This window comes from Rhamphochromis longiceps, linkage group LG12 (genome assembly GCF_057381845.1).
Source record: "Rhamphochromis longiceps isolate RC_006_pf linkage group LG12, R_longiceps_female_GT1.1, whole genome shotgun sequence".
Taxonomy (NCBI): Eukaryota; Metazoa; Chordata; class Actinopteri; order Cichliformes; family Cichlidae; genus Rhamphochromis; species Rhamphochromis longiceps.
Genome location: NC_140568.1, coordinates 45434204 through 45461336, shown reverse-complemented (window position 1 = coordinate 45461336; position 27133 = coordinate 45434204). Strand labels below are relative to the sequence as shown.

The window sequence follows — 27133 nt, the reverse complement described above, 5'->3', positions numbered from 1 at the left end:
AGGAAGCACAGGAGGCGGGGCTCCTCAGTACATACAGATTTCTTTATTGAATGAAGCAAAATAATGAGAGAACTTCCCCTTTATGAAAATAAATAAATCATTTTCTTTGTCTCGCAGAACGCCACCAGCGGCCGACCGTTTTGCCGCTCGCCGGATGCCAAACACACTAAAAACACGAGACGCTTGCGATCCATTTTGGCACGGGATGAACGCTCGCCGGAAAGGAGGGGGCGGGGCCAGAAGCGAGGGGTTAAATTAATCATCAGCAGTGCTTTTGGTTGAGTTCGTGTCGCAGACTCATTCCCCAAAGATCCCTTCAAAGTAAAAGACAATAAAATCTCAGTGTTAAGCGCTGCCTCTAAATACACACGGACACACCTGCCGACGACAGGTAAAAACCACCACCTGCTGTCTGTAGTGATTCTCCCAGCTAGCCCGCCCCCCAGCAGGGGCGCAAATGATGCTAACGAGCATTTTAAAAAGCAAAAAAAAAGATGAACAAAAAACATTTCTGTAACTCATCAGGATTTGTGTGCGAAGAAGAAGTAGAAGACTGGATCCTGATGATGATGAGGACGAGGATGGAGAGTTCTGTCATCACAGCTGGAGAGTGACCGTGTGGACAGTGGGGTCAAAGGTCATTCAGGCTCAACTCCACATGAACCTTTTCTAAAGCAAATCTGCATCATTCCTTCATGTTGCCATACGCAGGTTGCTGTTGCCTGTAAAGTTGCAGAAATAGAAACTTCTGCAGCAACTGTTTGACGAAGGACAGCTATCGAGCCGTGACATTGCCTGGTTACACCAAACATCTCTGCAACAAAATACCCTGAACAACCCCACCAGACTTCATTCAGAATTTACCCAATTTAAGACGAATGGTACTGAGAAGCAATCTGAGCCGCTCGTCAGACTGCACCAGACTTCATTCAAAATTCTGCCAATTTTAGATGTGCTTTCTTGTGTTGTTTGAATTCCCAGTATTCCCTGCTGTTGGACTTTATTAGAATAAATAAATCACACAGCTGTAAACTACCAGTGTTCATCGGCCAAACTGTTCACACACTAAAACAGAACAACAGCACCAGACTCTAATGAAAATTCATCTAATTTAAGACTGCATATTATTATTATTCATGCTGTAGTTCAGTTTATTTTTCTCTCAGGTCCAACTCTGTAACTCAAACTCTGCGTATGAATCTGACGCCTTCCACACTTCAAACTTTAGTTTAAGAGCAGATTTTACTCTTTTAGACGTTCACAAACAAATACGTCAGAGTTAAACCTCTGAAACGCTCTGAACTCTCAGTGTTATGATGCTTCCTTCGTCTTCCTGTTTCAGACCCTCCTGCTTTAAATACGTTTAAAAAGGTTTAAAAAAGTCTGAAACTTTATCCCAGGTGAGAAGAGTACGCTGAAGCTGAGCGGCCTCGGTGGCTGGGTGAAGCTGAGCCTGAAGGCGACCTCAGCCCTGACACTGCCAGCAAAGCGAGGTGGGCTAATTTAATACCAACATGTTAATAACAAGCTCCAGTTTTCCTCTGCGGGTTTTTTTTTAAGCTTGATTTGGTGCTGCCGAAGCAGCCGAGCAGGATGCATCACTGACTCTGAGGAAAAGCTGAAAACACATTCTTAATGGACTTCTGAACCGGCTGTTTGAGAGCAGATCTGTTTGCTGTGACTTTCACTTTCATTGAACGCATCAGCCTTTCCGTAATGAGCGAACTCACCTGTTGAAAGGTGAAAAAAACCTGCTCTCTGCAGCTAGCTGGACTCCCATTGCTTTTAAATAGGAAGTGCTAACAATGCTAACAGCTACTATCTGAAGACGTGAACAGCACCAGACTTCATTCAAAATATATCTAATTTAAGACCAACGTTGCTGCTTTTTGTTGCCCGTGTTTGTCCAAGAAACTGATAAAGTTTTTAAATCATAACAATATTTATGATTCAGAACAAACACTCAGATTATTTGGCGTAAACCTGCTGTTATGCCAAATGTTGCTATTTTTAGACTTTGATTGGTTTAGTCTCAAATGTTTCAGACCTGATCAGATGATGACTGTGTATATGTGTGAATGCGTTAAAGTGCTAATAGTTGGACGTCAGTTCAGAAGTCCATTGAGAATCTGTCTGATTTTAGCTTCCCTCGGCGTCATGGTGACGTTAATGTGAGGTCTGATGGACAAAGACAGCTCAGAGAGAAAAACGGCAGCTCGTTTCGTCTTTGATGATTACGGGAATGTTTCTGTCCGTCACAAACCAGGAGAATAAAGTTTAAATTTGAATCTGAGGCTCCGCCTCCCGCTGTGATGTTCTGGTCGGTGATTTTCTGAATGGACCTCCTGCTGTGCGGTGTGCTCAGCCGTACAGAGGGCTGACTGTGTGTTGTGAGTGTGAATGGAGGCGAGACGGGTGAGGGCTGATTCCAGGTGCTGCAGGTCACGTGATCACTGCTGGTCTCTGAACGCGTCCAGGTGGAAGGCCGTGTCCAGGAAGCGCCGCAGCTCGATCAGGTGAGTGTTTTTGTTTCCTGTGGCGGGAGCGGCTGCCGGGTCTCTGCCAGCATACCTGAAACACAGAGAGGGTGTGGTCAGAGGTTGCACGGTGGTGGACAGATGGTCTGATCATGATGACGGTGATGGTGGTTACCAAACGGGCTTGGCTTTCTGCGTGGTGGTCCTGATGCGAGGCTTCACGTAGTCATAGTAACCCTGGTTCTTGTGCTCCTCCTGACACCAGACCAGGTCGGCGTTGGGGAAGCGCTCCGTCTCCGCCTTCACCTGGTCGAAGGGGAACGGGGAGAGCTGCGGGGAGAGACGGCGTGCCGTTACTGCCTGTTCACCAGCCACTGCCGCCGAGTTCTCTTTCCTGTAATCCCCTAAAGACTGTAACTAAAGCTACTTTAGAGTATGAGTCAGCTGACTCCTTTGACACCGTAAGCCCCTGGCTGCAGCCAATCAGAAGTCTCCGTGTGGCATGCGTGTACCTGCTCAATGCGGCTGATGGCCACCGTGTCCTCCAGGCCTCTGCTCTTCCGCTCTTTGGTCAGCTCGTAGTAAACCTTTCCTGTGCAGAAGATCAGCCGCTTCACGGCCTCTGGACGCTCGGCCGCCACGCCCACCTCCGGGATCAGCCGCTGGAAGTGAGTTCCTGCAGCGAGGAAGAGGAGGTGGAAGAAAAAGGGAAAGCATGGAAGAAGGATAAAGACGAACAAAAGGAAAAGACAAAGAAGAGGAGGATGAATGAGAAGAAAGGAGAGAGGGAGGGTTCAGGCTCGGTTCGTCAGAGCCGTTAGAGCTGCAGGTGTGGGTGGAGGCGTTACCGGGCAGCATCTCGTCGAAGCTCGATCGGGCCTCGGGGTGACGCAGCAGAGACTTGGGAGTGAAGATGATCAGCTGGGGACACAAACAGGAAGTTGATCACATGACATTAGGCTGAACAGCATGTTTTCACAGGGAGTCGTCCACACGTCTACGCCCCCAGACTCCTCTTTAAGGCTAACACTGGTTTTAGTGTGTGTGTGTGTGTGTGTGATGGCTGCACTTACAGCCACACAGTGGTAATACCCACCATGTTAGCGTAGAGGCTTATAACATTGCATTCACATTTCTTTCTTTAAATATAGGAATTAATTTACAGGACAATAAATAACTGGTTTTGGTTTGGAGTTAATTCACGTATCCACATAACGCTGCATTCTAAAATAAGTGCGCACATTGTAGTTTACACTGTTATGTATGATTAATCTTTTGTTTTCTGAGTTACTGTAGTTGCAGCTGTTCCAGTCCCTTGATTAAGGAGCCAAGAGGTGGAAAAGGGGCGGAGCAAGCTTTAAAGGAAGACTGCAAATTGGTTCATGCCATAACTCAGGACCATGGGGGGGAATTGGAGTTCATTATGTTTAGTTAGGTTTTGTGTGTTTTAGCCCTTCTCCTGTTTTCTGTGGGCTGATCAGCCTCTATTTAAGTTTCCCTTTGTCTCGTTAAGTGAGGTCAGTTTGTGTTAGTTATCAGTTGTGTTGTCAACTTTGAGTAGAGTTCTGTTACTTTGACCTCTTTTATGGGCCCAAGATTTTGATTCTTTTTGCATGAGTTAACCAATTCTGTTTTTTGGGTTAAATTAAAAATCTTTTTTTTGGACTTTAACCTGTGCCTAAGTTTCCTTCACTGCTCGGTCCATCACAGTGTGTGTGTGTGTGTGTGTGTGTGTGTGTGTGTGTGTGTGTGTGTGTGTGTGTGTGTGTGTGTGTGTGTGTGTGTGTGTGAGGCTCACGGGCTTCCTGAAGGGCAGCAGGATCTGCCGTCGGAGAACGTGGAAGTAGTTTGCAGGCGTTGAGCAGTTCACCACGATCCAGTTACAGTCGTAGAGCTGACGCACGGCGAGGTCCTCGGTGATGTTCTGAGGGACAGAAACCAGCATCAAAACACACACACACACACACACACACACACACACACACACACACACACACACACACACACACACACACACACACACACACACACCGCTCTGACATCACTGCTCTGTGTGTGCGTCTCACCGGCAGGACGTCGGGGTCATCGTTGCACATCTGGAGGAATCTCTCGGGACGAGCTGACGAGTGTTCGGGACCCTGAGGAGAACATTCAGACAGAGCAGCGAGCACGTGTTGATTATCAGAAATAAACGATCACAGATCAGGAACACTGATCAGCTCAGACTTATCGACACTGTGTTGTCTTTGGTTTTCAGTCAGTGAGGAGGAGGAAGGTGCGGCGGCGTCCTCACCATGCCCTCCATGCCGTGCGGCAGCAGCAGCACGATGCCGTTCTGCCTCACCCACTTGGCCTGCCCGGCGCAGATGAACTGGTCGATGATGCACTGCGCCGTGTTCTGGAAGTCTCCAAACTGAGCCTCCCACAGGATCAGAGCGTTCGGGCTCGCCATGGCGAATCCCAGCTCGAAGCCTGCAGACGCAGAAACAACCATCAGGCAAAAACACAGACGCCATCGATGACGCATCATCTGTGGAGAGCGAGGACTGACCGAGCACGCCGTACTCGGACAGCGAGCTGTTGCAGACGGTGTACGGCGCCTGGTCCGGGGACAGGTGGTTCATGGGGATGCAGGTCCTCTTGTCCACGTTCTGGTCGTGGAGGACGTGGTGACGGTGGCTGTGAGGGGACACACAGAGGACACCCGTCAACCACCCGCGCTCTGCGCTAACTTGCTAACGGCGTCAAGACGAGCAGACCGAGACGATTGGGGGCGTTTTCCGATCCGCTCGTCTCCTCCTGACGTCACGCCATCAGTTTATTTTGTGTCGTGGTTTTTCGCTTCTTTAGCTCTCTCTGCTTTGTGTGTCACATGCCACTGCCAGACACGCCTACAGGTTTACCTGAAGGTCCCGCGCTCCACGTCCTGCCCCGACAGCCTGATGTGGATCCCCTCTTTCAGCAGCGATCCGAAGGCCATGTACTCGCCCAGGGCCCAGTCCACCATCCGGTTCTTCACCATCTCGGCGCGGCCCTTCAGGATTCGGCTCAGACCTGCGGCGAGAAACGACAGCGTCAGCTGAACGTCTTCGTTCCCGTTTGCCGGGTCAGAAAGCGGTGCCGTTCTCGACCTCCGTGGATGGTGAAGTCCTCCACGGGGACGGACGAGGCCGCCTGTCCGATGTGGTTCAGGTTGTCTTCGGTCAGGCCGGTGGAGGGGCAGCTCATCGACTTTGGTTGACCGTCCAGGGTGAAAAAACCTGAAAACAGCGAGTTTAAAGGGTTAACAGTCTGGAGCTGAACGCCAGAGTGAAAACAACGTCCTGAGAGTTGAATCTGTGCGATCAGGAAGCTGACAGTGACTCGACCCCGCCTCCTCGCCCTCTCACCGGGCCACGGGGAGTCCAGCCAGTGCTTGATGTGCAGGATCTTCTCGTCCTTGGAGCGAGCGTACGCCTCCTCACAGATCTTATCGTACTTGGCGATCTCCTCCTGCAAACAGACAAACGTTCAGGAAGTGACATCACGGTGACCTGTAAGCAGGATTCGCCTGGTGGGCGAGTCCTACCTCATACTCCTGCCGGCTCACGGCTCCCTCTGCGATCAGCTTCTCGGCGTATTTCTGCAGGACCGGCTTCTGCTTCTTGATCTGTTTGTACATCAGCGGCTGAGTGAACATCGGCTCGTCCATCTCGTTATGACCCATCCGACGGTAACACACCTGCACACACACACACACACACACACACACACACACACACACACACACACACACACACACTGTAAAGACTGTTTCCAGCTGTGTGAACAGGTGGGAGCAGACTCCAGATGTCGGCGATCAGCTTTGAAAGCTTCGTGTCAGAGAGTGTTTGTCTGCGTCTTTACTGACCAGGTCGACCACGACATCTTTGTGGAAGGTGGCTCTCCACTCAGCCGCCACCTTGCAGACGTAGATGACGGCTTCGGGGTCGTCGGCGTTCACGTGGAAGATGGGAGCGTTGACGACACGAGCCACGTCTGTGGGGTACGGCGAGGAGCGGGCCATGCGAGGGTCGGTGGTGAAGCCGATCTGCAGACACGACGACAGAGAGGTGTTTGCACGGCGGGCTGCGTTAGCGGCTCACGGTCTGTTTCTTTGTGGCGTTACCTGGTTGTTGACCACGACGTGCACGGTGCCGTGTGTGGTGTAGGACGGCAGGTCGGACAGGTGGAAGGTCTCATAGACGATGCCCTGACCGGCGAACGCGGCGTCTCCGTGCAGCAGGATGGACATCACCTGCGCAGAGAACACATGAACTTGATGACACTTTCTCAGTCTGTGATTGGTCGAAAGCTCGTCCTGCACAGAAACACCTCCAACAGTTTCCAGGAAAAAAAATGAGCCTGCGCTGTTTACCTGAAGGTCGAGTCTGCTCTGAGCTAGAAAAACTACCTGGACCTGTAACAGTATCTTCACAGTGCAGTATCACTACTATAAAGTATCCGAGTACTTCCGCCAGACTTACTCTTTTCCCGTCTGTGTCCCCGCAGTAGAACTGGTCAGCTTTGGTCTTTCCCTGAACCACGGGGTCCACGGCCTCCAGGTGAGACGGGTTCGCTACCAGAGACAGCGTGATGTTCCTGTCCGTCACGCGGTTGATGCGGCGATGGTACATCCCCAGGTGGTACTTCACGTCGCCGGAGCCCTGAGAACAACCACGACAGGTTGGATCAGACGGGGAAAGAAAATCGAGAGTAAACGAACAAACAGCAGTAAAAACAGCGACCTCATCAGCTGCTTCCAGTTTGGAGTCGAACTGACAGAAGATCTGCTCCAGCTCTTTCCGGATCACGTTGGCCAGGACGTTGAGACGACCCCTGAAAGACACAGAGGCCATCACGGCGCGCTCGCGGCGTTCGTCTTCACACAGGTGTGAGCTGAGCCTGTATTTATTTACTCTGTCGTCTTTGACTGAAGCAGAAATACATTAAAATTAAAAGCAAACATTTCAACATGTTTGTGCTCCGACTCCTGTCTTCAGTGCGTCACTGTCGGGCTGCTGCTTTTGTAACCTTGAGGAGCGCTGACGCCATCAAACTCGCTGATTGGATGCAGATTTCTCCTGGAAGCTGCTGCCTCCTTTCTGATGACATCACGCAGGTGTCATCGACTGTGGAGCGGCGTGCGTGCGGTCGGGTAACAGAGAACAGCAGCGTGTGGTTTTACCTGTGGGGCATTCCCATGATGACGTTCTCCACGCCGTTCTCAGACGACTTGTCGATGATGGTCTTCAGGGCGGGGATCAGAGACTCGCAGCCCTCCAGGCCGAAGCGCTTCTCTGCAGACCACTTCTTCTGCAGGAACTCCTCAAACCTGAACACAGGCAAACACGCCGGTTATTCCCAACGCAGACTGCAGATTCGCTTATTGCAGCCGCACCGTGTTTCCCAACGACTCCGTGTTGCAGTGGGAGATTTCACAGCAGACATCCCATCGATGGGACCAGCGTGAGGATCAAACTGGTTATGACTGAAACACCAGAGCACTGAGCTTCTGTTTCTCAGAAAGCTGAGGTGACTGAAGTGGCGGGCTTGAGTTTCGCTGCGGGTAAAACCACCACGAGCTGTCAGAAACGGCTCGTGGTGGTTTACGATGCTGACGTACCTCAGGGTTCATCTTTTGGTCTTCTGTGGCTCCGCCCTCCTGCTCCAGCTTATAAAATCAGTGTGTGGATGAATCTGCGTGAGGGACCTGAGTGTGTGGGGGTTCTGACCTGGTGGAGCGGACCATGCGGGCCAGCAGCGTCCGCTTCTCCTCCAGAGTGAACTGCATCACGCCCGGAGTCTCAAACTTCTGCCTGATCCACTGACACTGATCCAGGTCGTTGATGAACATGAACTCCACCCCGATGTGCTGACAGTACGCCATCTGCACCGACACACGCACACAGACGCACACAGTCATTGTCCTGAATAATTTGCCTGTAAAACATTTCAACTGCTCATTTCCACTTCCTGTGTCTGTGTCTGTGCGTGTCTGTGTGTGTCTGTGTGTGTGCGTGTGTGTGCGTGTGTGTGCGTGTCTGTGTGCGTGTGCGTGTCTGTGTGTGTGCGTGTCTGTGTGTGTGCGTGTCTGTGTGTGTGCGTGTCTGTGTGTGTGCGCGTCTGTGTGTGTGCGCGTGTCTGTGTGTGTGCGCGTGTCTGTGTGTGCGTGTGTGTGTCTGTGTGTGTGTGTGTGTGTCTGTGTGTGTGTGTCTGTGCGTGTCTGTGTCTGTGTCTGTGTGTGTGCGTGTCTGTGTGTGTGTGTGTCTGTGTGTGTGTGTGTGTCTGTGTCTGTGTGTGTGTCTGTGTGTGTGCGTGTCTGTGTGTGTGCGTGTCTGTGTGTGTGTCTGTGTGTGTCTGTGTGTGTGCGTGTCTGTGTGTGTGCGTGTCTGTGTGTGTGTCTGTGTGTGTCTGTGTGTGTGCGTGTCTGTGTGTGTGTGTGCGTGTCTGTGTGTGTGCGTGTCTGTGTGTGTGTGTCTGTGTCTGTGTGTGTGTCTGTGTCTGTGTGTGTGTGTCTGTGTGTGTGTGTCTGTGTGTGTGCGTGTCTGTGTGTGTGCGTGTCTGTGTGTGTGTCTGTGTGTGTGTGTGTGTGTGTGTCTGTGTGTGTGTGTCTGTCTGTGTGCGTGTCTGTGTGTGTGTCTGTGTGTGTGCGTGTTCACCTCCAGCCGGCGGATGATCTCCTTCAGCGGCAGCACGCTCTCCGAGCCGCCGATGAAGGTGGTGGTGGGAAGCCGGAACACTTTTTCCAGGTCCGACTCCTCCAGACCGTAGAAGCCTACAAGTCCCATGAAGCACCACGGAGCAAGAGGGGAGGGGGAGGAGCAGGAGAACGAGGAGAAAGAAGGGAGGAGAAGAGGTGAGACAGAAAAACATGCACAAGGAGTTAGTGATGAAGACAAGTTTTAATCAACAGAAAGGGGGAGATTTACACATGCAGGAGGATGAGGAGGAGGAGCAGGGGGAGGAGGGGGGATGAAGAGGAGCAGGGGGAGGAGGGGGGATGAAGAGGAGCAGGGGTAAGAGGGGGGGATGAGGAGGAGCAGGGGGGTGAGGAGGAGCAGGGGGAGGCGGAGAGATGAGGAGGAGCAGGGGAGGAGGGGGAGATGAGGAGGAGCAGGGGATGAGGAGGAGCAGGGGGAGGAGGGGGGATGAAGAGGAGCAGGGGAGGAGGGGAGATGAAGAGGAGAAGGGGTAAGAGGGGGGATGAGGAGGAGCAGGGGGGTGAGGAGGAGCAGGGGATGAGGAGGAGCAGGGGATGAGGAGGAGCAGGGGGAGGAGAAGGGGAGGAGGTGGCATTAGAGTAGTGGAGGTTTTAATGGTTTTAGGACAGCAGAGGAGGAGGTGTTGTGGGTCCAAAACAAATAAAATAAAAGTCGTTAGTGTCGACAGTTTAGACCAATCAGCAGCCTGAAAGCTCGACAGACCGCCTTCATCATCATCATCATCATCGCTGCTGCTCCAGCACCATCACAAGAACAGCAGCTTCAGTCCACTCAGGCGCCGCAGGTTTCTCCACCTGAACCTGCAGGACGTCTGTTTGAATCATAAGGACGTGAATACCGTTTCACACTGCTTCCTAACAAACGCTTGCCGTGTGACGGTCAGACCTGCTGCGGCGTGCAGACGTGAGCGTAGGAAACTATTGGAGCGCGAGCTGACTGAGGCGTGAGTAAAAACACGGCGCTGTACAGGAAAGGGTGCGTTTGATTCATTAGTGCAGCGAGACCCATTCAGAGCTGATCCTGTGGTCACAGCCGGCTGGTCGCGCCGCACGCCACTCGTCAGGTTGATGAACTGTTACTGACCCTCACGTCTGTGGGCGTCGCTTCAACATGCTGTAACACGGGTGACTTCCTGCAGGAGCCGAACGCTGCACAGCTGCTATTCTCAAATACACAAGCTCACAGACTCGGGGTCAAACGCCGTCACTGAAGCGGGGAAAACATGGAAGTTAAAAGGGAGTTCTTCCTTCCTACGGTCGCCAAAGTGCTTGCTCATACGGGGTCACATGATTGTATTATTGTAGAGTCTACCTTGCAATATGAAGCCTCGGGGCTGAAACCTTCAGGATGTCATCATTGATTAACGTGATCAGATATAATCTGGTGAACACAGTGAGACAGTTTCAAACTCGGACTCCGTGGGGTTTGTGAGGATCTCCGAGCTTCTGTGCTCCGAAACAGAAACACCAGGAGCGTTTCTGATGACCTGCGTGTCGGCGCTGGTCTCCGATACGAAACTCCACGTCAGCACAGCGATAAGCTGAAGAAGCAGTGATGACAGAACGGGATCATTTGACTTTAAACTGATTCTGGGACGTTAGGGGAGGAGGTGTGATGAAGTTGGAGGAGCGTCTCTTTGAGCACTCGTCCTGCCTGCAGTCTCACTTCAGGCTCAGCCAATCAGAGAACCCGCACACATGCAAAGGAGCCACTCAAAAGGCTCAATCTACCTCACATAGCAAAGCAGGATGTCCCCATGGACGCTCGGCTGACAGCTCCTGCAGACCACCACCAGCGCCCCCACAGACCACCACCAGCGCTCCCACAGACCACCACCAGCGCCCCCACAGACCACCACCAGCGCCCCTACAGACCACCACCAGCGCCCCCTACAGACCACCACCAGCGCCCCTACAGACCACCACCAGCGCCCCCACAGACCACCACCAGCGCCCCCTACAGACCACCACCAGCGCCCCCTACAGACCACCACCAGCGCCCCCACAGACCACCAGCCTCAGACGAGCGTCTGCCTTCTCCTGAGTCTGTAAGCATTTCTGTCCGTCTGTGCGACCGTTGGTCTGTAGTAACTGTGTGTGTCGTGCCCTCCTGGACTGAACTCCCTTTTCATCCACCCGTTTTCTCTTTCTAAACATTTCAGCCTCATGGGGGCGCTAATCACAGCCTGTCATTGCTTTTGTACTGAAAGCAGTTTATTACTTTAAAGCGGGGCCTGTGTGTAGATAGAGTAGATGTAATGCTGCCCCATGTGTGCAGGTCTGAGTGTGTGCTGCCATCCTGACGTCTGATTCAGGGTCTTTCATATTTTGAGGAACAAACCTCAGACAGCTGCTAAACTGACCTCAGTGAAACATCTGGAGCTGCAGCTCAGATGAAACATGCTCAGGATGTTTTTTACAAAGCACCTCTGACGTCTTTGTTCTCGAGTAAAAACAGAGGCTCTGTCCTGAGGTCAGTGCTCAGTCCCTGCCCTCTGTGACAGTAACAGCTGGACTCAGACCAGTGTGACCTGTGGAGCACCAGCGGGCAGTTTACGCACAGCTTCTTGCTGCTCTGTGCAGTTGTCCTGCTGAGACAGTCTGACTGATATATTCTGTTTCAGGTCGGCTTTGAACCTGGTGACAGGGCTGGAACACACAGGCGGAACATTTTCTCCTCCCAGCCTCGATTTGGGCCTCAGTAACATTTTTTTCATGCTTCTGTCCAAAAACATGAAGCTAAACTTGAGGAAACGGGATCGACGCACTGAGCTGAAACACGCGCGAGGTCACTGACATTACACGACGTGAAGCAGCGTCAGTGCTCAGATATCAGTAGGGCTGCCACGATTAGTCGAATGTCAAAATCGTCGACGACTGATTTAATAGTCGACGCGTCGTTTGAAGCTTTGTAAGATCACAAAAGACGCAGGAATAAGTGGCAGGATTTAAGAGTGTAATAACAGACAAACAGAAGATGGCAGCACTGCATGTACAAGGATGCCAGCTGCCGTTAAACTCCGAAGAAGAAGAAGTAGCTCTGTCCCAGAATTCATAGCGCGGCCCAGCTCAGTTTCCAACAATGGCGGCAGCTAGTTAGTTTTAATGTTACTTATTATTCTTTCTGGGTCACAAAATAAACGTTTAACATATTTTCAGGCGAGAATGTAGCTGTGTAAACCTCAAATATCTGCTCAGTTTATCAGGACACCGCATATTTTCAAAAGCGCTCCGACGTTTTCGGAGACGTCTGTTACCCACTAGCTCGATAGCTAGCCGGGGGCTAGGCTCACTAGAGCCGTGAGAACACCGGACTCCCGGCAGATCGTTTTCAAACCCACCGCCGTCTTTCGCTGCTCAGGTTAAACATGATATATGAGTCACTTAGAGAACTTAAAAATGTTATTGTTTGGCTTTTTTTAGTATTTTATTTGTTCCTGAGTAAATCGGTTTGGCTGAGATCAAAGTTATAGTTTTCACACAGCTGAATAAACGTCAAGCAGACAGCTGATTATCAGAAGTGTGAGATGCTGGAGAATTTACTCCGGTGTCCTGTTATATTTTAGATAGCAAGGAGTTTATTAAACTTCACCGAAACAATCTGCAAATTTCATTAAAATTTAATAAACTATCATCTTGTCTTTATTTTTAGTTAGCACCTTAAAGACTTAAAGCTGTAAGCTAATGATAGTTATATGAGAGCAGATGCTGCTGGTGCAATAAGCTGTAGTTTTACGTCCAGTGGATGATGATCTGATTAGTCGACTATCAAAATAATCGTTTGTGGCAGCCCTAGATGTCAGACGCCCCAAAGACAGATCCAGACGTCACTGCAGTACATTTACAGATTCATAACCAGCTGCGTCTACAAGGACAGTATGGCAGATCTGTTATTGGTAATCTGATGTCACTAAACAGGGCAGCTTTATCTAAGCCCCTCCCCCTGAGCACCATGTCTGTTGTAGAGCATTGCTCACTGCTGACTGGATGAACGCTTTCGACGTGCGACATGTATTTTTCATCTGGACGGGTAACTGATGCAAAGCGCTACAAAGCTAGCTTAAACAAACTACCTGTCAGGCGGGGTTAGGAAAGGTGTGCGCGCACATTTGTGCCGTACTCTGAGCGGCCAGGCGGGCGTATCCCAGTAGATCTGACATCACATGAAAGCTATGGATTAGCCTAGCAGACACCTAGCAGCTACAAAAAGAGGCCACGCCCCTAAAAAAAAAAACCTTTAATGCTAATGTGAGCTGTAACATCATCCCGACCCAATTATCCACAGAGTTTGTGTCTCAGGCTGCTGGACACGTTTAACATTGGGACTGACTCGCTGCTGCCCCGGCTGGATGCTGGAGGAACTACCGCGTTGCTTCTTTCAGGGTTCGCCTTAATTTTCAGCATCGCTGAACATCACTGTAGTCTGTGCAGGAGGTGAGCTTCAGTTACCTGTTAAACTGAACAGTGACATCTGCCAGCAGGGAGGAGCAGCCCAGTAACAACAGCCTGATTTTTATTAATAACCAGTATATAAATATGTTTAATCCACGTGGACACATCTGCATCTGAGGAAAACTTTTTGGGATTTCCTTACCTGGATGATGGAGCATGCATCAAGCCATAGTTCAGAGCACATTCAGAGTCAGGCCCAGACACTAATGAACATAACGGTGAACTGTGGGACAGAGCGGGGGTCAGCACGCTAGCAGCAGCTAACAAAGCTGAGCACAGGGGACCCTGAGAGGAGGCGGAGCCTGTCAAGTCAGACGGGATGAACTTCCTCTCAGTGTTTCCTGTGTGCTGCTCAGGCTACAGGGAGATTTCACCGTGGTTCAGCCCACTGAGACAGAATCCACAGGAGTAAAGAAGCAGCAGAGTCTGAGACATTTCAGGCAGACGATGCTGCCGGCGTGACCGTCTGCACGATTTTTATTTTCCCGTCTCACCTGTTGATGCTCGCTTTCTTTCTAAAAAACAAAACTAACTGATGTCACATTTACTGAAACTACAGCAGCAGGTGAAAGTGATAAACTGAGACATAAAATTACAGTTTATACTCTGCTTCATGAAGACATATCCCTCTAATCATGTGATTATTTATACATTTGTCTGGGTGCACATTACTGCCCAACACAGGCCTGCAGGTACACTCTGGCCAGGTGAGCGTGGGGCTGGTGAGAGGATCTGAGGACTGCAGCTGCACATGTGAACATGCTTCCAGTTTGGTTAAACCGCTGCAAGGTCACAAACGTGCTTCAACTCCTGCACAAAGACAGAATCAGATGCTGAACCAGATGAAATCTCTCCGCGGCGCTGCGGCGCCCTCTGCAGGAGCTCAGGAGCCCGCCGTCTGCTGCGTTGATGCTTTCAGCTCCTGCAGATGTTTCCTTCAAACTACTGCACTGACAAACTCCACTACAGATCAACTACTGACTTCACAGCAGTGCTGGTTCTCGTACCTCCGACCGTGAGAATGTGCAGCCTCTCCTTGAACACAGCCACGTCTGGACGGGTCACCAGCAGGGGGCAGCAAAGGGAAGAGACACCCGGACACCATTAATGACCTGCAACCCCCTTTACACACCACCAGCACCAACACCACCACACCGGCCTACAGCCTCATCAGCGCAGCAGCCGCCCCGCATCTCGCGTCTCCACCACCGTCTGACCCCGCGATCAAAGAAGAAGAAGGAGCAGTGGAGAAGGAGAGACACATTTAGCGCCATGCTAAGGTTAAACAGCGTCGCCACAGCCGTCCCACACCGAGGCCATTCAGGTCACCTTCAGATGGACTACTTCCTGGGCGCTAATACAACAAACTGAACATGGCACACAGAGCAGCTCGAGAGGGGGCGTGTCCTGATGTGTAACAGTGGGTGGAGTCACAGCTTCAGGGGTTTATTTAGCCGCAGACAGTGAGGCGAAGCCACAAACCTTTGATCTTTGACTTCCTGTTTCTGACGACACAGATTGAAGCCGAAGCTGAACGTTAATGAGCCGTTAGCAACATTCAGACTGCGAACAAACAGGAAGTACTGCTTTATTCTCGTCTTCCTCTGTGGTGGTTTAAAAGCACCTGGAACCAGGACTGCTGTTATTTAATAAATGTCCTGAGAGGAAGACGAGGAAGAGCTCTGAGACGGAGCGTCTTAGACTCACGGTCACCTTGGCGGGGTTTCAGGTCCAAACTTGCAGGAAAAGATCTGAGCAGGATTAGCAGTGGAGGAGCGCTCTGGCTAACGTGGTGCACAGCCCAGCGTCACGCAGCAGAAGCTCAACTACAGCAGCAGCCCGCCGCTGCCCAGAGACTCCGACGCCGCCTTTTTCATCTTCAGAAAGATTCTGTGATCTTTGGCAGGTCTCGTGTTCACACTGGGCTCCGTGAACGCGTGCGTGGATGAAATGCTCGGACAGCTCGCGGGTCGCTCGGTTTGAATCAGAAGCTTTAATAAACGAGTGTCATCATCCACGCCGTTTCTACACGGCCCGCTGTGGTGAGTCTAAACGAAGCGAGCGCGAGCAGACCGCTGATTGTTCTGGTCGCCAACAGATCGCTGCGGCCCAAACAGGAAACCGAGAATGCTGCCCTTCAAAGTAAAAGCTGCGCCACAGTTCCAGATATCCTACGACTCCACGTGGAGTCAACGATGGGCGACTCGCGTCCAACAGAAACGGACTCAGGCGGCTGAGAACCATTAAAGGCTTCATCCTGCTGCATCACTAATGCCGATCGTGTTTTCCAGCGGAGAGGAGCTCCGAGTCTGAGCGTGAGGTCTGAGGCAGTGAAGCCGGTTACCGCCAGGCCTCCTGGAGCCACACCGAATCAGGACGTTTTCTACAGAGGCCCTGAGAAAGCTTTCGGTCCTCGGCGGGGACGTAATCACCTTCAGGAAAAAGGACGTTCCCCTTTCATTAAAAACACCTTCAGTCAGGCTTTTTAGATCTCAGAGAATCATCCAGATTTTAAACTCGGGATTAGGATTGTGTCAATGTTTTCAGTGTTTCCCACAAACTGAAGAAAACCATCCACACTTCAACAGAGCGTGGAGGAGAGACTGCGACTACACACCACCACCGAGAGTTTACACAGACGCAGGACTGAACCTCTGATCTGGTAAATGCTGTTTATTACAGAGTAACAGCGCTGCAGCCTCACTGTGAACCACATGATCAGAACCCGTGTCACAGTTTGAGGGTTACAGCCTTAAGCTCTTCGTTTTAATTAAAATATCATATTTAAACTAAAATAACAAAAAAATAACATTTTGTTTGTTTGTTAAATGAACTTAAATGATCACAAGTGTCACAAACATGTGATGATCCAGACTGTGATGAATAAACTGGCACTAACGTTCACGTCAGCACAGCCGTGCGGTCTCTCCTCACGTCTCCATGCGGGAAACACTGAAATGATTTGAGGTTAATTCTCGGACCTTCATCACAGAACGAAGGTCTTCAGATGTTAAATGAGGAAGAACGATTCAGTTTAGACAAAGAATAAAATCCTGAAACAGAGCTCGATTTAAAAACAGAACGTTATCGTACAGCAGAAGAGTTTCTTCTGCTGTACGATAACGTTTCAGAGACTCCTCCAGCCAACGAGGAGGAGCGCTGAACACACGAAGAGGGGGTCGATTTCTGAGGGTCAGCTCCTCACCCAGCTTGTCGGAGGACGTGATAATGTCAGTGGGGACACACGAATCCAGATCGGCGTCCATGATGCCGAGGGGGTCCAACTGGGCCACGTGGTGCCCTCGGATCTACAGGAAGTGACAACAGCACAGAGCCCACCCAGGGCAGGAAGGGGGGGGTGAGAACAGGGTGAGATGAAGGAGGAGGAGGAGGAGATGCAACCAAATAACAGACAGAGGATGAAGAGCGGAGCAGATGAGAAGCAGGATGGAGGGAAGAAATCAGAAACGGGAGAAATGGTGAAAAGTTAGGAAAAGCAGGAAGTGTTAGAGAGGAGGAGGAGGAGAGAGGGGGGAGGGCGGGTGGGAGGGAGGAGGAGAGAGGGCGGGTGGGAGGGAAAAGCAAAGTTAACATCACGGTCTGTTTGGTGGTTTAGTTGCGGCGCTCTCACCAACATCCTGGAAGCCGGCATTCACCGGAGCGTCATCAAAATTCACACAGCTGATTCCCAGTGGATCCAGGTGGGCATTGTGATGACCCATCACCTGAACACACACACACACCACAACAGGAAGCTCAGGCCCTCACAGGTCCTTATGACAGCGTCACGTCACGTCAGGGTCAGGATTCGGGCTTTAATCCAGCCGGCTGCACATCCTGTTGCTGCAGAGTCACTTTGAACTTCCCATGTTGTTGCAGTATATTAATGACTAACCTCGTGTTGTGGATGGATTATCTCAGTTGTTCTCCTGGCTGAAGTTTGGTCCGTTTACAGCATCCTGCCATGTGATTGTATTTGTCTCTAACCATCAGGAACCTTCACGTTAACTTTTATCAAGTGGAAAAGTGTTAGCGTTCGTCCTCCAGCTTCACTGTTTATGCTAACCTAGCTGTTTTGCTAGCGGTCACGTAGCACATCATTATATACCAGCTAGCCCAACTTCAGTAACCCTACAAACGTCACTGCTGTTTAGTTTAAAGTCTTCATTTATGTTGGAAGTGATAACAGAGCTGTACGTTTGAATTCTTTCAGAAATCTCTCAGTCAGAACATGCTATATCATGCTTAGGTGGAAGCCAGCGAGCTAACTTCCTGCTAACTTCCTGCTAACTTCTAACTCTGTTAAATGTAATAATCCTTTTCATGGATGCCTGGATGTTAAACTTCATAGTTACACCTGGTAAAGCAGCAACGCTGATCGTTTTATAAAAGATGAAAGAATTTAGACAGTTTTAACTCTCAGTGTTCGTTTGACTTTGGGACCTGAAGCTAAGTTGCACTAAAACATTTTTGACCGATGTTTGAGCGCCGTGTACCACATAAAATCAGTTCGAGGTCAGTAAGCACAACCAGAATTCATACGTAAGGCTCACTGTTGATTTTTGAGAAAATTAAAGGATTTTAAGTGCGCCTTAAAATCCTTTAAGCACATGTTTCAAATTACACTGTGATATGGATTTTAGGCCATATCGCCCAGCCCTACTGTGGATGTTGTCGACACTCTGCTCTGATGGATGCTGATCATCAATTATTGATCAGGCTGAGTTTGTGTGACCTGTGAAGACCTAAACTCACCACACCAACGTCTCCATCAACAAACAGCAGCCATCAATAAGCAGGTGAACAAACAGGAAAACATTTTACAGCACAGGCTTCACTCTATCAGTAGCCAAAGGTCAGAGGTCACTGACAAACACAGGCTTTTCAATAATCTTATGGATGCATTGATCGTGTTTGTGTGTGTGTACCTGGTAGGCCCTGATGAGCGATTGCACAGCCAGGTGATCCTCCACCAGCTTCTCCACGTTGGGCTGAGCTCCGACCAGAGAGGAGAGCTGGGGGGCGACGAGGCTGGACGCTGCAGACAGCCCCAGAGGAGACTGGTAGGCGGCGCCGGGAGGAGCGCCAGCGTTGGCGTTCCGGAAAAACACATCCCACGACTGCAGGAGAGGAAGAAGAGAAAGATGTTGATGATGCCATGAACAAGGCTCAGAGATCCTGATCTTACTGCACTCAGTGCCTGCTGTTGCTGTGTGTGCTCTATAAGTAAGAGAACTTCCTGTGGTGGGTGGAGTCAGAACAGCTAACCGACAGATAACCAGTGCTGAGTCAAACATGGACGCAGCATTATTTATGGCGTTTGACGGTTGACCTCAGAGATGCTCAAAGCTTCGATGAAGGAAGAGGGAATCTGAGGGCACGCCGTTTCACCATCAGGAGGTCAGAGGGCCTTAATGAGCTCTGCTCTACATCACGCCGTTTCCGTGGTGACCAAACACACACACCAGACTCCTCCACAGCGTGAGACTGACGAAGTCACACAGGAAGCTTTAAAGCCATCACAGCGGGTTACGCCTGCTGAGTCACAAGGTGGAGCGCGTCCAGATCCCGGCTGACTTTTACACACTTCAGCTGTTCTGCGTCAGCGAGCACCCGCCCCACAGTACACTTTACTTCCTGTGTCCAGCTAGCAGGCTAAGCTAATAAGAGCAAGGTCACGGTGTCAGGTCGTTACATAACAGATGTGACATGTCACACACACACACACACACACACACTCTGTACCAAGAGGAGTGTGTGTGTGCACCTGTTTAGATATCTTTGTGGGGACCAACAGTCACTTGTGGGGACAAAGCGTCCGTCCCCAGTTTGAGGCTCAAAATGTGGTTTCAGTGTCAGCGTTACAGTTCGGCTGAGGGTTAGAAACTGGGAAGAGATGTTGTCAATTAGATGTCCTCACTTTCAAAATGAGAATACGTGTGTGTGGGGGGGAGGGTTGTCCTCTTCTTGAGAGTAAAAACGGTGTGGGTGGAGCTCTGATCAAACGCTGCGCCTCTGACAGATGATTCTCTCGTTGTTTAGGTTAACGCCTTCAAAGTACTTCCTGTTTTTAAATCGGCCTTCGTTAATCGGACTCGTTTAAAGTCATTAAAGAACTGATCGAAGCCAGAGGGCCTCTCAGTCTCACTGCCGGCCCTGAAGTAGGCCTGTCACGTGACTCGAGCTTCTGGGGGCTATTATTAGCTGGCTGTCCTTTAGCGCCCGGTCAGAGAGCTCACCAAAACAAACGCCGTCACAGCCATGTCACCTTCACGACCCCAGAGCGTGTTTGAAGACGAATAACGGAAAAATGAAACAGACTCATTTACAGCTTTTTAAAGAAGACAGAATCGAGAGCTGTGAGCTCCACACGCAGCACCGGTCCCCGACACAGATGCCGTGATGCTGCTGTCTGCATCACATGCGTGGTTTTAGATTTTAGGTCTCACGTTAGACATTCGAATCATAAACAGGGACCTAATTTAACCTGAACTCTTCCATGGCATGCATTTTAATCTCTCTTTGATATTTGGGCTGGTTAGGACCTGATGAATGTAAAAACAAAGAATTACCAGATTTTTCTTTTACCTAATTTTTGTTTATGAGAAAAATGAGAGCAACATACAAGGATATTTATTTAAAATTTCAACAGAACAGTTGCAGCATAACGTCCTCGTAAGTGGATATCAGGCCCTTACAGAGCAAGATTTAGTATTTTGGTCTAAATAATAATGGACGTCAGGTTGATTGTTTCCATAACTCTCGTCTGTGCTTCCTGTAGTCAAAATGATTTTCCGGTCCTAAATAAGTTTCCAAAGTTTAAGATGATTCACGCTCTGGATGCGACTCTCTTTGACGGTCACAGCTGACGATAACCTGCTCTGTACAGGACAGACTCATCTGTGTGTCTTTAATACTAGTAATCCGGAACAAACAGAACCAGAATACAAATGTTACCGAGCACCGATTTGGTAGTGCGGTGTTTAAGTGATTACATGTGTAATTATTATTGATACGGTCCCGCCCACAGGTCACCTCCTAACATTAGGTAAACTCTAATATTAATGTGAGCAGACCAAATAAAGCAGAGACTGTGTGTCTGCTCCTGTATTTGTATAGTGCTTTACACTACATCAGCCACACACACAGGTGATGGCAGCTACGCTGTAGCCACAGCTGCCCTGGGGCGCACTGACAGAGGCGAGGTTTGCATCACATTTCACTCGTTAGCTAACTAAACTGTGATGTTAGCTTAGCAAGCGTCATGACAGGTTAGCTAACGTACGTGAACGTGACTCTCCCACTCAGAGGTGACATCACAGGAGCTTTACATGCAGATTTATCTTCAGTTTCCTGTGAAATTCTTTCACTTTTAAATCTGACTCCGTTTTCTTCCATCCAGCTGCTTTGCCGTTCGCGCTACGCTCCTCTTAGCATCGAGTCTTGGCATGTGACACGGGTGACACTGCCCCCACAGGCTCCTGTAGTCTACAGTCCACGCCACTGATTATCCCGATGAACCACTGCTGTTACATAACGCTGATGGTATACTGTACTTATTTGTTTTTGCTGCTAAAATGAATGAAACGCACCGTCTCCATGAGTCTCCACAGAGCTTATTTCAGACTTTCTAAGCACTAACGGACCCTTTAAACCAGGGTGGGCAACTCCAGGCCTCGAGTGCCGGTGTCCTGGAGGTTTCAGATGTGTCCATGATCCATCACAGCTGATTTAAAGGGCTAAATAACTCCTCAGCATTTCTTGAAGTTCTCCAGAGGCCTGGTAATGAACTAATCATGTGATTCAGGTGTGTTAACCCAGGGTGGGATCTAAAACCTGCAGGACACCGGCCCTCGAGGCCTGGAGTTGCCTACCCCTGCTTTAAACCCTTTAAAGCGCCATCCTGACACAGCTGCTACTCTTGAACAGGATGTTGTCACATGACTGGTCACATGTGCTCAGAGCACACTGAACATGTCAGTGTGGCTGTAATGTGTTTCAGAATGTGGACAGGAGGAAACGCCTGCAAACACATTTTAATGCTCGTCCTTCGTCCCAGATATCAACAACAGCATGTTCCACATGTTCCTGTTGTGCAGTAAAACCTGTATGATTCTCCACATATTATTATTCTGAGTTTGCCTCATTTCAGTAACACACTACAGCACATTACAGTGTCCAACAACAAAGAGCTTCAGAAACCTGGAGAGTTGTTGCTCAAGAGCACTTTAAAGAACGTCTGCCTCCTTGGAAACAAAATACAAAGAAATGAGTGGCTCAAGACTTTTGCACACACACACACACGCATCATATCATTACAAACAGATGCACACCACTGTTTCCCACAGCAGCTTTTTGTGCACACGACACTCATCTGAGCTTTTTTTTGTTTAATCTGACTCATCGAAGCCTCAAGAGTTTCCCCACTAAACACTTGCTTCACTCTTATTTTGAAAGAGTTCTGTTACTGCTAACCAGCGGGCCCCACACTTCCTGTATCATGTTCCTCGTGTCCTTGATATCTTGCAGCAGCTTTTTGTCAGAGGTGGACGGGTCCCCGAGCAGAACCAGGACCAGCTGCACAACAACATGGAGGAGATGTTTCACTGCAGGCTGAACCAGCCAATCAGAAGCACATATGTAATTTAACACAGCGGTGGCACACGACGTGAACACGTGAATCACCAACGCTGTGGTTCATGTTTCTTGGAGGACATTCATGGAGACCTCCCAGCAGTGAACGCCAGCGCCGTGCGTCACAACACAACGAGCCATGTTTGTCACTAACAAGGAAGCACGGCGTGTTCTTTAAAGGTTCCACCCAGCTGGAGCGTCACACTCACTAATCCCGCCCTTCTCTTCAGTTTTCAGCCAATCACATTTTAATCTTCTGCTCATTTCTCACATTTTATCGTGTTTATCATCGAACCCTCAGGAAATGAAGTACGGGGAGAAAATAAAGAAATGTGCCACTGCTGGTTTGGCCAACGTTTCCCGAGCGTTCAGTAGTTTAGCGACATAATGCGAATAGCGGCGAGCTAACGATGCAGTTTTTCCTGTCAAGCCTGCCCTACACATTCACTTCCACTTGTTTCTACTCGTGCCATGCTGACATCAGCTCGTCACAGATCTCCTTATACGGTGATCTTTGACAAAAACCGTACAACCCGCTAAGAGTGGTTGTTGCCCTTCTCCGTACTTCCAGAATCCAGCCAATCAGAAGAAAGCATGCTTGTAGAGAAGATTCACCTGTGATGGTAGTTTTAAATAATGGAACATTTCTAAAAATGCTTCATGCAAATTCTTTAAATGCTTTGTTTACTGCACGGCTCAGTAAACACGAGCATTTCCTCCACGTTAGCCACTAAAAACAGAGCTGCTTGTTTTACACGGAGACAAATGTGCAGTGAAAGTATCAGCTCAGTCGGTTTCAGTCAGGGCGACGGCAGACTGACACTTTCTTTATTTCAGAACATTATTTTTTACATTTCAAGTGAAATAAAACATCATATTAATATTTAAAAATATAAAACTCTACGTGAGCGCCTAAAACTGTCTGACCCGGGGCTGCTAGAGGGCCCTGAACTTTTATCTTCATCATTTTGAAAGACGTGGGCCTCACAATGGTTTCACCCGAAACCTCTGCTGATAGTGGCCCACACCCTTTTCCACACCTCGGCTCATGGGATGGGGCGCATGCTCAACAGTGGGTCAACGACCCTCTTAAAGGACACTCCCACTAGGGTTTAAATTTGTGGGACACTTTCTGTGTGTGGAATCTATCAATACTGTGGAAACGGTGCAGGTGCTTTGGGTGTGCAGCTGTTTTTATGTGTTCAAAATCACCAAACCTTTAACTTCTGATTGTCTGGGTTCTGGGTTTATGTCCCATTACACTGAAATGCTGCTGAAGTCCTTTGGAGGGTTTGTCCTGCATCGATGCTGCCAGCAGTAAAATCAAACCAACCTCTGCACCGACCACTCCACACCTGCAGGGGCTCCACTGCTCCTTACCTTATGAACACTCTTGGGATTTTCCAACCAGGCGTAGTACATCTCCTCCACATAGTTGGAGCTCGTCCCATTCAGGAACGGCTCCGAGGCCACCGGTGCTGTGTAACACCTGATTGGCTGAAACGTCCTTTTGCCACCCGTGGAGGTGACTGTGATTGGCCGCTGTTGGCCGACAGTCTGAGCCGCCTGCGAGGCGGTGAGCGGACGCAACCGCGCCGCACAAGTCCTTAAACGATGCATGAGCAGTCCTTAAAGTATCACACACGGCGGTGACTTTGGGTCCGACAGTCCGGACGTCCTCGACCTCACAACGACGCAGAAGAAAAAAGCAGGTCAGTGCCACAACAGGAAGCAGTCAGACGTCCACGTCAGTCCACTGAGAGAAGAAGAGAGAGAATTAGCCCCCGTTCTCCAGACCACAGTCACCTTTATTCAAATGAGATGTGAGAGAAAGCTGTGCTTTAGGATTTAACGATGGCGGTTTCTGTCTGACGAGCTTCTAATAACACTGCGAGCGCCGACTCGAGCTGCTGTTTGCAGAGGAACACGATGTCAGAGTCAGGGCTGATCTGCAGCGCCTGACAAACGGCGTCCTCAGAAATGCGGCACAGTGGATTTAAAGATGCTAACGTTCAGATTTACAGACAGCAGTTGTCAGACTCGCACTTACTTCACCTCCTTATGAACAGAGGCTTCAAGTCTGACTGCTGGAGCTCTGACAGCCTGACAGACACGTTAAAAGTGCGCGCTTAAAGATCTCTTTACATCCGGCGGAACGGTCACATGACCTAATGGTGGTTTTGCACTCAGTAATCAGTGGCGCCCGGCTGAATCGGCCCCGAGAAGCCGGCTCAGGGCCAGGTCACAGATCACTGACCAATCACAGACATGAACTTCAGTCCAAAACATGTGAGCAACATTTCCTGACATCAGAGGCCGGCGCCGCGCTCCAGGAACGACCTGTAAGATCGGTGCATCGCACGCTTTTACTTTCTGTGCAGGTCGCTGCCAGCAGTCACATGACTGCACTTGCAGAAGGAAAACAAAAACACCTTGTTCCCCTGCAATAAAGTTTATTCAAAACAGACCTGCTGTTTTCACACACAAGACGTGCCATCTCACCCTTCTCCAGGTAAACACTGTGAAACTACGAGAACACCGAGGTCTCTGCCTCTGATTTTTGTTCCTTTAAAGGTCTAAAGTTCCTGATTTGAGGAAATTCTGTGAAGCACAGCAGAACAACACACTGCAGAAATAACGACTACAGTTTGATTATTGATAAAAACGGCACAGCCTCCTCACACCATGTCTGACTTTTAGCTGCTGTTTTAAATTTCACCAACCAGCAGAGAGCCTGCATGAGGGTCAACGTATCCAGGATATCTTTCCATATCTGGCTTCACTCGCTAACTATCAATCACACTGGGGCGGGGTCACATGACAGGTTTATCAGTGTTCACATGAAAGAGACACAGTTTGGAGCCTCTGACCAATCAGAAACATGCACATGCGTGTGAGAGAGTAAAGGCCTAAAAACTCTGCATGAATGTGTGAGCTTTGCTCAGTCAGACTGGAAAACAGCTGCTGGATTAATAAAGTTTATCCAAAGCAGGAAGGAAACCAGTAAAATTGTGACTGAACAGACGCCTGTGATTAAAACCCTCTCGCCACTCTTGTGGTAATTAAAAATCTTTAGTTTTGGCATTAAATGCTCTGAGAGGACAAAGAGTCTGTTTACATGTTGATGAGGTCAGGACGCAGCAGCAGAGCTCCTCCTGAGTTTCTTCCATCAGATAAAGAGAACACCTTCAGACCCTCTGACTGTCTACACAGAGGATCTTCCAGTAAGGGTGACGCTCTTTTCCAGAAATCTGATTGGTCAGTAGGCTGTGTTGGTGACTGCTGAGCTCATATCTCAAACAATACCCGCCCCAGAGCAAAGTACCTCGCCTCGTATAGGTACTCCACCACAAAACAGGCCTGAGAGGTCCTGCAAGGTCAGCAGGGTTTGTCCTGCTCAAAACGGAGCAGAGTGTGAATGTGAGCTCAACACAGTGAGCAGAGTCTGCACTTCCTGTTTCTATGACCTTGTGAAAAACAATATATGTTTTCTGCCTGAGATAATTAAACCAAACTAGTTAAAGTATATTTATTACAATCCTGGGAGCTTTTCTTCTTCGCAAGTTGAACATCTCAATTCTTTGGTCATGTGACTCCCAGCAGTTTTCTGGATGGATGGGAATCTTTTAAACTGGTGTTGCCTTTTATTTCAACTTGCAAAACAGTGAGCTGTAACTCACGCAGGTCATATTGTTCCTGCCGTTTCCTATAACAGCTGCACAGATGCTGGAAACCCGCATGTATCCCGCAGACTGCTGATCAGAGATCAGTGTCACACTGGGTGTCTTTATACTTCTGACCGGTGCTGACGCTGCGAACAGGGTCAAGTCTGAAGTCTTCTGCAGATCTTCACAGAACTCAAGGAGTTAAAGTTCTCCAAGGCCTTCTCAGAACCCAGTCACAGAACCGGAACCGTGTCCTTCTGGGAGGCGGGGTCACCTCCCAGCCCCCCACGGGCCTGCTCTCGCCCCCCACCGGGACTTTCTGCTTTGTTTTGACCTTGTTGGGGCTCCACTCCCAGCCTGCTCTCCTTCCCCTTAACCCTGCCTGGACCCGCCCACTACCTGCCTACCGCGCCTCCTGACTGGCTGCCTCTGAGAAATCCAGACTTCTCTATTGGCCACCCGGACATTCGATCACTTTGTCCTTTCACGAGTCATGAGTTCCCGAAAATGCCTGGCCGTGTTCCCCAGACATTGTAAAATCATCTGTTTTGAATGCATAATGGCTAAAACCCGCTGTGTGTGACGCCACACGGAGCGGCTCTCACTGCGCAAACTCTTAGCTGCACGCTTAGCTTCAGCGCTAACGCGGCGCGTTATATAATTAGCTGATTAGCTTCACAAAACGCCCCTGCTTTAGATTAACAGCTATTAGCAGTTTCATTCTGAATAAGTTTCTGTGTTTGCATTCAGTGGAGGCGTTTGCTCCGCTTATGGAGTCTTTAAACGGACGGCCTCGCTCCAAATGTTACTTTAAAAGGCCGTAGCGGCTAGCACGCGGCTAGCAGGCTAACAAGGCATCTTCGCATTCGTCCAGACGGTTTTCATTTTCCACGAATCAAAACCGGAACCCGCCCCCGAGTGAGCCCGCAGGTCGGACCGTGTCCTCGCTCACGGCCCAGCGTCCCCCCTAAATGCCCGGTACTGACCTCCAAGCACAGTGCTGGGCTCCCTCTCGGCCGGTATCCCGGATGCCCTTCGCTTCTCCCGGTAAAATGATGACAGCTCGATGTGTTGAGCACAGGAGCAGAGCTCGCGCTGACGTCACCACGTACAATGAAAGGGGCGTGGTCCCGCTGTAGAAAAACTACAAACGGAACTAAACA

General features: G+C 49.8%; 1 protein-coding gene across 3 annotated transcripts; it reads right to left on the bottom strand.

The window, feature by feature from the left end:
* Nucleotides 1–26: 26 nt before the first annotated feature.
* Nucleotides 27–27113, bottom strand: ogdha (oxoglutarate dehydrogenase a). Of its 3 annotated transcripts, XM_085426594.1 has the most exons (24): nucleotides 26957–27113; nucleotides 23686–24061; nucleotides 18600–18791; nucleotides 16877–16979; nucleotides 14679–14723; nucleotides 9158–9273; nucleotides 8231–8385; nucleotides 7684–7830; nucleotides 7244–7334; nucleotides 6983–7162; nucleotides 6625–6753; nucleotides 6367–6546; nucleotides 6046–6198; nucleotides 5867–5969; nucleotides 5609–5737; nucleotides 5381–5531; nucleotides 5029–5156; nucleotides 4771–4949; nucleotides 4544–4615; nucleotides 4276–4401; nucleotides 3326–3398; nucleotides 2990–3153; nucleotides 2653–2807; nucleotides 27–2571 (listed from the first exon to the last, which is right to left on the bottom strand). In XM_085426594.1, exons 2-24 carry the CDS (start codon nucleotides 23923–23925, stop codon nucleotides 2451–2453), a joined length of 3132 nt encoding a protein of 1043 aa, XP_085282720.1. In that variant the 5' UTR covers nucleotides 23926–24061; nucleotides 26957–27113; the 3' UTR covers nucleotides 27–2450. The 3 variants fall into 3 exon arrangements, with proteins under 3 accessions (XP_085282720.1, XP_085282723.1, XP_085282721.1); XM_085426597.1 differs by lacking the exons at nucleotides 14679–14723; nucleotides 16877–16979 and adding an exon at nucleotides 17303–17396; XM_085426595.1 differs by lacking the exon at nucleotides 14679–14723.
* Between the last annotated feature and the right edge of the window lie 20 nt (nucleotides 27114–27133).